Source organism: Uranotaenia lowii, chromosome 2 (assembly GCF_029784155.1).
Source record: "Uranotaenia lowii strain MFRU-FL chromosome 2, ASM2978415v1, whole genome shotgun sequence".
Lineage (NCBI taxonomy): Eukaryota > Metazoa > Arthropoda > Insecta > Diptera > Culicidae > Uranotaenia > Uranotaenia lowii.
This window is the reverse complement of record NC_073692.1, coordinates 386,365,925-386,378,275: the sequence shown is the minus strand read 5'-3', so window position 1 is coordinate 386,378,275 and position 12,351 is coordinate 386,365,925. Positions and strand designations below refer to the sequence as shown.

At 38.6% G+C, this 12,351-nt stretch overlaps 1 protein-coding gene across 4 annotated transcripts in view; it reads right to left on the bottom strand.

Annotated features, from left to right (window-relative positions):
* The window catches only part of LOC129749780 (protein kinase C-binding protein NELL1-like), a 148,411-nt gene that overhangs the window by 122,988 nt on the left and 13,072 nt on the right, over positions 1-12,351 (bottom strand). For all 4 annotated transcript variants that reach the window (XM_055744861.1, XM_055744855.1, XM_055744856.1 and 1 more), the window contains one exon: positions 7,020-7,142. In XM_055744861.1, coding sequence (XP_055600836.1) covers positions 7,020-7,086 — 67 coding nt within the window. In that variant the 5' untranslated portion in view covers positions 7,087-7,142. Of the gene's footprint in view, positions 1-7,019; positions 7,143-12,351 lie in introns of those variants that run through there.

Genomic DNA, 12,351 nt, shown 5'->3' with positions numbered 1-12,351 from the left:
CACATCGGGCATGTGCCTGTAGTCGTAGCAGAAAATATCCTCCTCTAACAAGACCGAGATGGGCATAACCCCCGCCACTACATCAGCTGCTACCGAGGACACTGTTTGGTATGCGCTGATAACCCGCAGGTCCATCAGACGCTGCAGATTAAAGTGCCTGCTCAAAGCTACCTTCCCCGAGGTCACACTCAGGTCATGCCCCGCGAGAGGTCTGCAGTCGCCATCACCGCTCTTTTGCAGGCGTAGTCGACGTGCACCGTGAAACTCAGCCAATCGTCGATCATCACCCCTAGTGCAATAAGTACTGGGTGATATCAGGTTTGTGATCAGCACCATCTCGGTCTTGTGGTAAGCTAGACGTAAGCTCTTGGTACGCATCCAACTTTCCGCTTTCTCGATCGTTACTGTGGCGAGTAGCTGGATCTCTTCTGTTGATGGGCCCGATGCTAGGAGAACCACGTCGTCGGCGAATCCCACAGGTCGCACTCTCGTTAGCAGTTCGTCGTAGACGATGTTCCAGAAGGGAAGGAGAAGTATTGCTGAAAATGATTTTGTCTGTGAGTGATGAATGATTAGCGCGAAAAGACCTCTCACCACTAAAGATTAGTTTACCGACAGTTGGTAGTGTGAACGAAGATCTTTGGCTCCAGTTAAAGTTTAGAGATTATGAGGTATATCATGAGTACTGCCATTGCACCCGTGGAGAGTAGCAAAACAGGTTGACGTGGATCTACCTCCTGGGTAACCAATTATTTACTCCGCAATGTTCTTTGACATCAGATTGAGAGGTTTGAAATCTAAAGATTGTAGACCTCGATCTGCATAAATAGAGGATCTCATAAAAGAAAAGACCAGACCTGAAATTTAGGCGGCAATTTCAGACCATTGTGGATATTGTGTAAATTGTGGGCTGAAAACCCAACTTCTCAAGGTTCTCTGCATCGTAAGTACATTTGTAAGCCACGTAAAACAACACGTCCACGCCCATCTTAAAACCACTGGTTCAGTACCTTGAAAATCAAGATATCTGTCAAATAAGTATACTGATGATTCCCAAAAATACGGATGTTCCGCGTTTATAAAAAGTCCTAAAATGAGCTTTTGAAAATATCAACATAAAGTTGTCTTTTTTTTTCTCTATCCTCGCCAGGGCTAGGAACTGCGCTCTATACAGGGTGAAAATAAAATTCCCGTATACTTTTAAAAAATGTTTTCTAATCCGTAGCCCTGCTTAGTAATTATTCAAATCGAATCACCTGAATAACAAGCAGCATTCTATGAAATCTTGGCAACAACATCGTACGAAAAAAAAATTCAAGATTTGTTCGAAATTTCGTCCCAAGACCTCAATACTTGTTTTTACCTCTGGAATTTTTTTTCGTAAATGTCGTTCTAGAGAGACCCTATCAACGTCAGATTATCTCCGGTACCACATCGTGATGCTGAGAGTTTTTCCTAGAAGATATCTTAAAACCTCCTGAGGTTGTGAATCCATTTGGACCAAAGTGCTCCGTTGTGTACGGCTCCAGTACGACACGCAGAACCCGTTGCTAAGTGGTTAGCAGTATTGGTCTTAAAGTCTTAAAAACAGAACAAGGGTCCTTCCAGGGATAGAGGTATAATCTTTTCAAAAAAAGCTGGACAGTTTTTGAGGATTTTTTTTTCTAGAATGCTGCTACAGACCCTCCTTGAGCAATTGGTGGTAGTGAAGTGGTTCAGTTGTAAAAATCTAGGCAAAGAAAACGCTGTGAATTTTTTTTAAATTTTGATATTCAGTAGCGTCGGAGGTATGTTCTTCTTACTGAAAAAAGGAAGGAGGTCTACACACTAAAATTTCAATTATTCTTCTCGGGATAATGACTTTCCGAATCACAGGCTTGGTGGTCGCCTCCCGCCGAACAACAAAGAGTCGGGAGAAAACAACACTGTTTGCAGATTGGCTTCCGAGTGTAATCCTCTTCCGCTGATCGTGCTCAACTCGTTATCCGAGTTTTCACAAGCTCTAAGTGACTCGGACGGGAAGTGTGAGAGCTCTCGCATCTGAGAGGGAGAAAGAGAATTTTAGCCAAGAGCGCTCTAGAGTTTCAGTCATACACCTCAGTGTAAATGGAGAAACAATTTAGACTCCCACCACAACGCCCAAAAAATAAGAACATTTTTTCCCCGCTGCCAGCGATTCCACTAGATATTTATATTAAATTCAGTACAATTCAGGACTTTTAAAGGCCAATTACAAAAATCAGAACAATTCGAGAAATTTTGAAAAGTCAGGACGGCTTCTCGAAAATTAGCACGAAACCTGAAAAATCAGACACCTCTGGCTCGGAGCGTATTTTATAGTAAACATACCAAGAAAAAACTGGGTAAGCTCTCAGATTTCTTCGCCATACAATGCGCAAAAGATTTTCGCAGAGAATTGAATTCGCTTCATTAGCGCTCGCTAACTCTTATGTGTTGACAACCTCTCTCTTGATTGCAGTGCGGTTAATATCTCCCCCACACAGCTTGGGGGGAGTAGACGAAAAAAAATGCACACTTTGTCAATAAACAAGCTGATCTGAGGAGTTTTGCCATCCATGATCACAGGGAAATTGATATATTCAGACGAAGTTCAAATAAAAACCCGTCTGAATCTCGGGACGCTTCATCTCTCCTGAAATCTGTGATAAAATTTCTACGAGGGAATTGGTACTCGAACAATCGTTTTGCATTACGGGAGATCGTCAACTGTCAACAGTTTTCTGTTCCGCTTTTTTTTTCTTCATTTTGTGTGTCGCGTTGTGTTAGTTTGTGTGGCGTCTACAGAGTTGACCAAGAAACGGTTTGTGCTAGGTAGGTTTAATCAAAATGTAATGATTTTCCCTCAGTTTTGCTGAATCAAAGGAAGTAAATGAAAACCTGGTGGGAGAATCCACCGAGGAAGTTTAAAACAAAAATAAGATGACTTCCAAAGATCTGATGAACAAGCAGGAAATTCGAGGAATCGCTGGAATCAGCAGCAATAACGTGATGCTGAAGCTGTTCATATAATGGATAAATAATTCATTATTTATTGAACAATTTCACAAAATTAATTTTGTTTTCGAAAGAAAGCAGTCTCGAGGTTATGGGAAAAATTCTAAACTTCTTGCAAACCACAGGAGAAAGCCGTTTCGATTATACAGGTGAGTTTGACAGATGTTTTCCTGAGCTATTTTTCTGTCCTCAAATCGTCCAGCTGATGAAAATACAGGACGAAATCATCTCGACTACAGGAGAAAAGATTGAGTGTGCACGGAAGGTATTTCGAGCTATTTTTGTGCTTTTTTCCGGTTAAACCTGATAGCCAAATTTTCTAAAAACGTTACTATGGTTTGATTGATTTAATTTGATTTTAAATTAAAATGAATACTAGGTTGTTGAAGTATTTTTTGCTAGGTACGGGAACTTTATTGCCATTCAATAAGCATCCGGAAGATAGTCAAGATCGTTCCAATCCTTAAGTCAGGAAAGAACTCTGAACTGTCTAATTTACCAATCTTGGTTAAATTTTGAATTATTGCAAGACCTCACTTTCATAAATTAATTATTTCAGCGGAAAAATTTAAAGGTTCAAAAATTTTTAATAGAACAGTTTAATTTTTATATTTAAAGAATAATATCTGGCGATTTCAGTTTAAATGACATTCTAAAAACGTTCGACTTGTTAATAACTTTAACCTGATATGCTACTAATATTAAGTTTTTTGGGATCTTATGCGCCGGTGATTATTATAATGATGGCTCAAGATGCTTCCTATCTCAGTTGGGAAAGCGGTTTGTAACCTTAGACCATTTTTGACTCAAAAACTAATTTAATCAAAACTACATCGAGATTTTTGATTTCAAACATCCAAACAACTTTTCCTATGCCCTGAATTTCTTGTTTTAATCGCTTCCGACTAAGCAGGACTGAACAAACATAGTAATGGTCAGAAGCTGTCAAGGTTTTCAACATTTTTTTTTAATGAATTTTAGAAGGATGAACCACGAGCTCGCGCGCCTCTACGGCGAACCCAGTATCCAGAAGGTGGTGAAGGCTGGCCGGATACGCTGGGCGGGACATGTTGCGAGAATGCCGGACGACTGTCCTGCAAAACAGGTGTTCGCTACGAATCCGGTAGGAACAAGACGAGCGGGGGCGCAACGAGCGAGGTGGTTAGACCAAGTGGAGCGTGATCTGGCGAACGTGGGGTGCCCGAGAAATTGGAGAACGGTTGCTATGAACCGAGTGAATTTTAGGAATTATGTTCGTCAAGTTATGTCGTAAGACGGAATACTATGTAAATAAATAAATAAGAAGTTCTTAAGAAGTAGAATGTCCTTCATACAAAGAAAAACAAGGGAAGCACAAATTCTAATCAGTAGTTATAGAAATTGCTGAATTTCCTCAAACTTTTTTAGTTAAAATTTTGTGTTCAGTTCCCACTCTCAAATATCCTGTTCAAGCATTTTTTACAGATTTTATTCTACTCCAAAAGACTTTAGTCGGTTGTTGAAAGATTTGCTTTTTGCTACCACATTCCCATATTTTGTATTTTTTCCACTAAGTTGTACAAGTCGTTGTTTCGAGTACATATGATTGAAAAAAAAAAGATTGCACTGGTCAAAGGTGTTTGCTGATTATATCCTTCCACCCACCCTTCAAAACAAAATTGTTTGCTAGGATGCACCTTGGTCCTAAAGCGCAAAGTTTATCTTTTATCCATTTCTCTATTTTTCCTAACAATTAATTGACAACTAGGACGTGGCCGGGGCCGTTATTGATGTTTAAAGAGAGAGAGCATCAGTTTTGTATAATGAGAATGAGCTTCTTATTCCAAGTAACATTCTTTTGACCTCTGTGCACAATTTATGACGTCGGTCAATCCCTGAGTAGCTACCATTGACAATGTGGAAATTATTTCTACAAAGCCACGCTTGCGATCATGGTTTTCGTAATGCATTTATTGTAGAAAAGTGAAAGTCAACAATGATATTATTATTTGATTATTGAAAGGAACAAAGTTTTTCTGTAAAATTTTTTTTTCAAAAATTGTAAGATAATAGCGCATTTCGGGTTCAATGATTCAGGTTTATGTGAGTAGTCATTCAAGCTAAGCTAAGCTCAGCGTGTAAAGTTCATAGTAGTTTATGAGAAGATTGATTCATGATTCAAAAACTTTAATTTGAATATTTGAGAGAAACCAGCTTTGTCCAAACTATATATATCTACCCATTTTTCTGTAGATTTTTATCCATTTTTTAACTCAACCCCTGGTTTCTTGAAAATAGACCTGCTAGTAAAAAATCTATTTGGATTTGCAAATTTAGATAAGTGCATAAAACTTAATCTAAATAAGTTCTGAAACCCTTTAAAAGCTCGTGATTCATAATCAGTGAACTAACATACTAAGTAGATACTAGACTAAATGTTTGCTTTTTTTCTTTTTCCAGTAGACAATAATTCACTGCTAACGTTTGAATTTTCGAGTAGTCCATTCGACAAATTAGTCTAAGTACCTATTCCCGATGCTGCATAATAAATCATCTCAAGAGCGGTTTGGACCAAGCTCTGCTGACAACCTCAGCTTTCAGTGTGATTAATACTAACCAAGAGAAAGAAAAACCCAAACAAAGTATCCAAAAAAGACAGCTCCCCCTCCCACGACCACTGTAGTGTCAATTCCACTAGCGCACTTTCGCTTTCCCGGTTCCGCCAACTCAAACCCCCCGTTTGTGGTCCAGTCAAGCCAGATACCACTTGTGAAGGTCACACCATTTTCCCGTTAGACCACTTCCTTTTTTCCCGTTGCCCATTCGGCTGGGAAAAGCACATCCAGTGACTCCCGTCGCCGTCTCTCGGTATCAATTTTCCCGCCACACAAATTCCTCGGGGAAATTGGGCTTAAGTGATTCGCCAGTCAAGCCCCGATCCCATCTTCTTCCAGGAAAGGCCGGAAAACTACATGGAAATTTGTAGCGCCTAGCCAGATGATGATTGACATTCTGAACTAGCTCTCGGTTTGTTTAATTTAGGCGTGCTCCTGCCTAGAAAGTGAGCTAGTTTGTCTAGTGGGAGCGTCCTCGTGATGTGGCTGGACAAACAAAATTCTCTTACACACTCCCTGTCAGTCAGCCACAGCCTGATGGCGGCAAAGTCTAGACGAGTTTCGTGATCCCGGACTTACGGCGGCGTCTAGACCCGGAGTTCCAGCGCGATTTTTTTTCGCGCGCCACCCATTCCCGTGACGGATTTTCCCGGGTGGAATGACGGTTTCATGCCTGGCATTCATAAAAACCAACTGAGTATGTGGCGCTAATGTTTTTCGAGGGGTTGGGTTTCGGGTGGTTTCCCCGGTGGATTCTGGTTCATTCATAAGCTCAGGAAATTAGGATTCGAAGGATGGGTCTGGATCGTTTCCCTGTTTGCCCTGGTGGTGTGCCCCGGAAATCACTTAGACTGTAGACTTTTGAGTTAAAGGATTGGTTTTGAATGTTTGATTTTGTGATGGTTATTTTAAATTGATTTTAGATTGAAACCAAATTACGTGAGACAAATTTCTAGGTCCAGATTTAACAAACATGAACAACGATAAGATTTAGCCACTTTATTTTCTCTCCATTCTGATTAATGGTCTCATCTTAAAGTTTTCGTTCACTCATTATTCCTCCAATGACTGACTAATTAAGAGCTCTTTGAGAGCCACAGAGAGCTTCTGAATGGAGCTAATCTTGGCCTAATGTCTTCGTATTAAGAACATCGATAAAGCAACCCGTTACTAGCCTATAGCGTAAATAAGCTGCAATCAGTAGCTTCGAGAAACTGATGAATAATTTAAACCCTATTAACAACTTTTTCCAGGATACAGACATTTCAATATAATAATTCTTGAGATCACAGATATTTCAATAAAGTTCATACGCATTTCAATAAAGTTCATTACAACAGTGCCTTAAAACTAATGTTTACCATAAATATGTATAATAAACTTTAATATAGGAAATGATCGGATGCTAACCTGACAAATGGAATACCCTTTGATGTTGGTATTCCTGTGTGACGGTAACTCCCTGGTATTGGGACATATTTGTGTGAAAACTTAGCGCGTCGAGCAGATCGATGCCAGGGTCCAGTGCGCCTCCTGCAATGGGAAGAAAAAAAAAGAAATTTTGTTTAGTATTTGATAAACCTAAAATCACATTTTTTTTATTGAATTCTTAATTGAATTTCACTTCACGACAATTTTTCATGACCTCCGTTTAAAAGATTAACTGATTTTTGATTGAAAAAATGCTTTCAGCATCATCCAATTTAGTAGATTTAATAAAGGAGAAGTCGAAATGGTAGAATTATTCAACCAAGTAGGCTCGCAGCTCATACTGAAGTCGATATCGTGTTCAGACATATTAGGAAATATATAAGGGAAAGTCTGGTAAGATGGACTCCCTAAGGTCTAATTGCAATAGAGAATCAGACGTTGCTTTTTTTCATCGAATCTTCGTGCAGTTTAGGTTATCACATTAATCATTGGTATTAGTAAATTTCCTAACTGTTTTATAGCAATCTAAAATATGCATACAAATTACAATTTTCAAAAAAGGTCGGGTAAAACGGACACTGTGCAAAAAAAAAGGTATATTTTGCCGGAAAAATTGCTGTAAAAGTAAATATTTTTGTGAGTTAAGTATTTGAGAATGTTTTTGAACCAAAATGGAACAAACTGGTTTGAGTCCAGAAGCGATACAGTGTGGTTTTCAGAATCCCTTTTTTTAGGCGCAGTCTTCTTCACCTGAAATCCACTTTTTACAGTTTTTATGATCTGTTGAGATGCTGAGTATTTTTCAATCGACAGTTGCTCATTCTAAAGTTTCTAGAAGGCATAAAGGGTGGTCAAAGGGTGGTCAAAATTTGGTCAATATCAACTTGACGTATTTCTTTCAATTTTGCATTTAAAAAACCTGAACACCCCTAATTTTGAAGGTGTGTGTGTGTGTAGAATGTTGCTCCTATTTTGCTTTTGGAATTCACTTTTCAGTTGTCAAAATGCCGTCCAAGGAAGAAGAACAGCGTATCAAATTTTGCTCGCGCATCGCGAAAATCCGAGCTACTCGCACGCAAAGCTGGCAAAATCGCTAAAAGTTGCCAAATCAACCGTTACAAATGTAATTAAAGTGTTTGGGGAACGTTTGTGGACAGCCAGGAAGTCTGCATCGGGGGAAAATCGAAAACCGGAAGCCGCTGAGACGACAAAGAGAGTTGCCGGTAGTTTCAAGCGAAACCTTAACCTCTGTCTACGAGATGCCGCAAATAAGCTGGGTGTATCGTCTACAACCGTGCATCGAGCCAAAAAACGAGCCGGACTATCGACTTACAAGAAGGTAGTGACTCTAAATCGCGATGATAAACAAAATACGACGGCCAAAGACTGTACACGACGACGCTGACGAAGTTTGACTGCGTGGTAATGGACGACGAAACCTACGTCAAAGCCGACTACAAGCAGCTTCCGGGACAGGAGTTTTATACGGCAAAAGGAAGGGGAAAGGTAGCAGATATTTTCAAGCACATGAAACTGTCAAAGTTCGCGAAGAAATATCTGGTTTGGCAAGCCATCTGTACCTGTGGCTTGAAAAGAAGCATTTTCATAGCTTCTGGGACTGTCAACCAAGAAATTTATGTGAAAGAGTGTTTGAATAAACGTCTGCTGCCTTTCCTGAAGAAACACGGTTGTTCCGTACTGTTTTGGCCGGATTTGGCATCTTGCCATTACGGTAAAAAGGCCATGGAGTGGTACGCCGCCAACAACGTGCAGGTGGTTCCAAAGGACAAGAACCCTCCCAACACGCCAGAGCTCCGCCCAATTGAGAAATACTGGGCTATCGTCAAGCGGAACCTAAAGAAGAACAAAAAAACTGCTAAGGACGAGCAGCAGTTCAAGGCAAACTGGCTTTCTGCGGCGAAGAAGGTGGACAAGGTGGCTGTACCAAATCTGACGGCAGGGGTAAAGCGTAAGACCCGGCAATTCGGATTTGCAAAAGCGGAAGCCTAACTGAATATTTTTCCTGAATTTTATACTAATTAAACTTGAAAAAGAAACTTAATTTGATTTTTTAAATAAACGATTTCACCGATTTACACGCGTTTTCCCTTGACCAAAAATTGACCGTATCACCCTTTAGGTCTGAATGAAGGCCGAACAGAAAAAAAATCCTTCCCGTGCAAACCCTGTAGTATTGTAAACTAAATAGGGAGGATGGTTGCCGGTAGGCAAATTCGCGAGTCCCATCCATGCCCGGTAATTGTGAAAGGCGACAACAAACCGACACGGCGCCATTGTTGACAGTGTCGCAATTCGAAAAACCAGGAAAACAAGAACACCCATTCAACCAAATTAAAACGATTATTGTTTCGGCTGAGCCGTCTCGGTGAAAAGTCTGCACCGATTTGCCGACCAGAAAATCACCTCAAGGCAATTTTTGACCACTGATTGTTACCACCGCGATAGTTAAGCAGATAAAAACCGACAAAACGTCTCATAAAAAAGTATATTTGTGAATTTGTCCCGTTCGCAAATTGCCAATAATGTCATTCGCTCCTTCTGTGGCGGGTTTTGAATGTGGCTTAAGGAAAGCAAAAAAAAGAAAACTACGAAATCAAACAAGCCGACAAGAATGGTCAGCAACCAACAGGCCGAATATTTCTGATTTATGGTGGCATCAAGGAACACGGAACGGGTTGCGATTTTCGTCACGTACCACAACATGGTCCCATACGAATGGTATGACACTTGAGAAAGGACTACTGGTGGTTGTGGCGCTAAAAATGAGAAGACGATTACCGCCCGATGAATGGCCAATAGATGGAGTCGATGAATGATGGCGCCACTGGACGCCGGCAGGAATACTGATCGGGTAGAGTCCATGGGTTTGATTTCGTTCGGACAACCGCGTGGTCAAAACTATGCAAATTTAACGGTGATTTCGCAAATGTAAATCGTTAATTGAATAATACCTACACGATCTGTTAGATTCGTTTTGAATAAAATCGAAATCGGGTTCTCCCTCTTCATACAACATCATCGTTTTGACATGTGTTTGATGATAATTGGATATGACATATTGAATATGATGTCCGCAAAAAAATCTATGCTTGGAATCTTAACTCAAAATTATAATGTATTTTGGTTCGAAAGTTTATTGCAGACAATTAAAATCGATTCTAAAAATAATGTTTTTAAAGTAGCGTGGATTGGAGTAATATATTTATGCAGGATTGGAAGCTTTACACTTATGACTAAATATCTTAAATTGTTGCAATATCTATACCAAAAGTAATTAAATACGTATAGAACTGCAAGCTTGTGCTCTTTTTTGTTTTTTTTTGTAAAAAACCTTTGTTTGACTTATTTTCCCTAGTTTTATTTAATTTTTTAATGTTGCTTACAGCTTTGAAAACTTATGTGGAAGCCGTCATTTTGGATATGAAAAAAAATTTATTTGTAATTTTTAATTTATTAAATTAAAAGTAGCCTATCAGTTACAAAAAACTATTAATTCAGGTTAAGGAAAACACTTGCGTTAAAAAAAACTTTTGGAATGTTAATAAAATATAGGTAAGTTTCTCTCTAGTTGGCTCGGTTCAGTGTGATCTTGAAGGTAGTAAGCGAATTAGCTTGCTCAGTTGCTAAAAGTACACAGCAAAAATTATGTCCTGTAAAATTACGCAAATGTCCTGTAACAAAAAATGATTTTCGTTAATTTTTAAGGAAATCAATTTAAAATAACAGGTTTTGTTAACTACAGGTTGATTTAGTTTAAAGGTGGGGACAACCAAAAATATTAGTATTAGTTCGTTGTACCCATACAGTTGTTTATGAACGATTGTGACGTAACGCGACGTCATCACGGAGCCAAGTATTAGGCGTCCAAGTGTAGCCATAGAAACTTATTAGGAGGAATGTTTGGAACGCAAATAAAGTTGTTTATTATTTAGAACTCATAGCGTCGCCGTACGCGTCAGGAAGAAAAAGCGTGAATAAAAGGGTGCTTTGATTGTGATTTTCTTAATAACATGAAACTTTGCATGTCGCGACTTGTCGTCGATGAATGACGACTGCATCGTCGAGACGCTCATGATCGTTTGTGACGTAGCAATCAAAACATTGAAAAAACTTATTCTCAAACTCGTGCAAGAGTAGTCTTGTCCCCACCTTTAGATAAACAACATGGGTACTAAGGTACATACATTGAGATCAAAAAGCGTTTTGAATCGTAGGAAGCTTATTTCTATAGACCCTAAAGGATCGTTACTTTTCCATTTTTGTTACGATCTCTTACTAGGGGGGTAGGGAGGTGGGGTTTTCAGAATTCTTACGTAAGAAATGTTAAATTGATATTTCGTCACAGCCATACGAAACCATATAACTCTAATTTTTTTCCACTACCTATTTGTTGATTATTTTTGATGTTAATTATTTATCTTTTAATGTCTTTGAATTAAAAAAAAATCTGGTTTTATAAAATTTATAGAGAATAAATTCAAACTAACATGCTACCATAAACATTAAATCACATTATTTACAAAGAACGTAGCTTTTCGCTTTCCATTATACCAATCTTTTTAATTGAGAAATTTATAGAAACAAAAAGGAAAATGGCCCTTTGTGACACCACGATTTGAATCCATTATATTTCGAAAATGACTTTATCCAATCTTCACTTTTTTTAAATCGGAATTTTGATTTTATATTGTTTATTTAGTTGTGGAAATCTATTGAAGATTATTGTTACCCCGAACATGCTACGTTTTGGGTAATGTTTTCTTTAATCGTTTATGAGATTTCATCTGTTTATTTTTTATATAGATTGTGCTTTTCAAATACAGTTTTTAAGTTTTACTTTAAAAAAAATTCCAAAATCGTGCTTACGTTATTAGTGAACGGCCCCTAAAACACTTTGGCCCACAAGTTTGCAATGCTACTGACATTCCCAATTGTTGGAAATATTTCAAGTCGCAACGAAAAACAGTCTGAACAAAAACGTTGCCTTGTTTGAGCCATATCATTCGGCATGTAGGGGAGAGGCGGGCTATATGCGCATATTAAGGAAAGCACTCATTTTCTCCCATATTCCAATAGACAGGAGTCTGAAAACTATATACACATGAGCGGACAAATGTTTTATAAACGTTAGAGCAATTTTTCTGTTAATAACTCTTACAGTTTTTTGAAAATGATTTTATAATAAAAGAAGTCAAAATAGCGCATATTTATGTTTTCAGCTATATTTCATTAACACTTGCAATATTTTGATATTATTTAATTGAAAATGGTAGACCTGTTAACCCTTCAT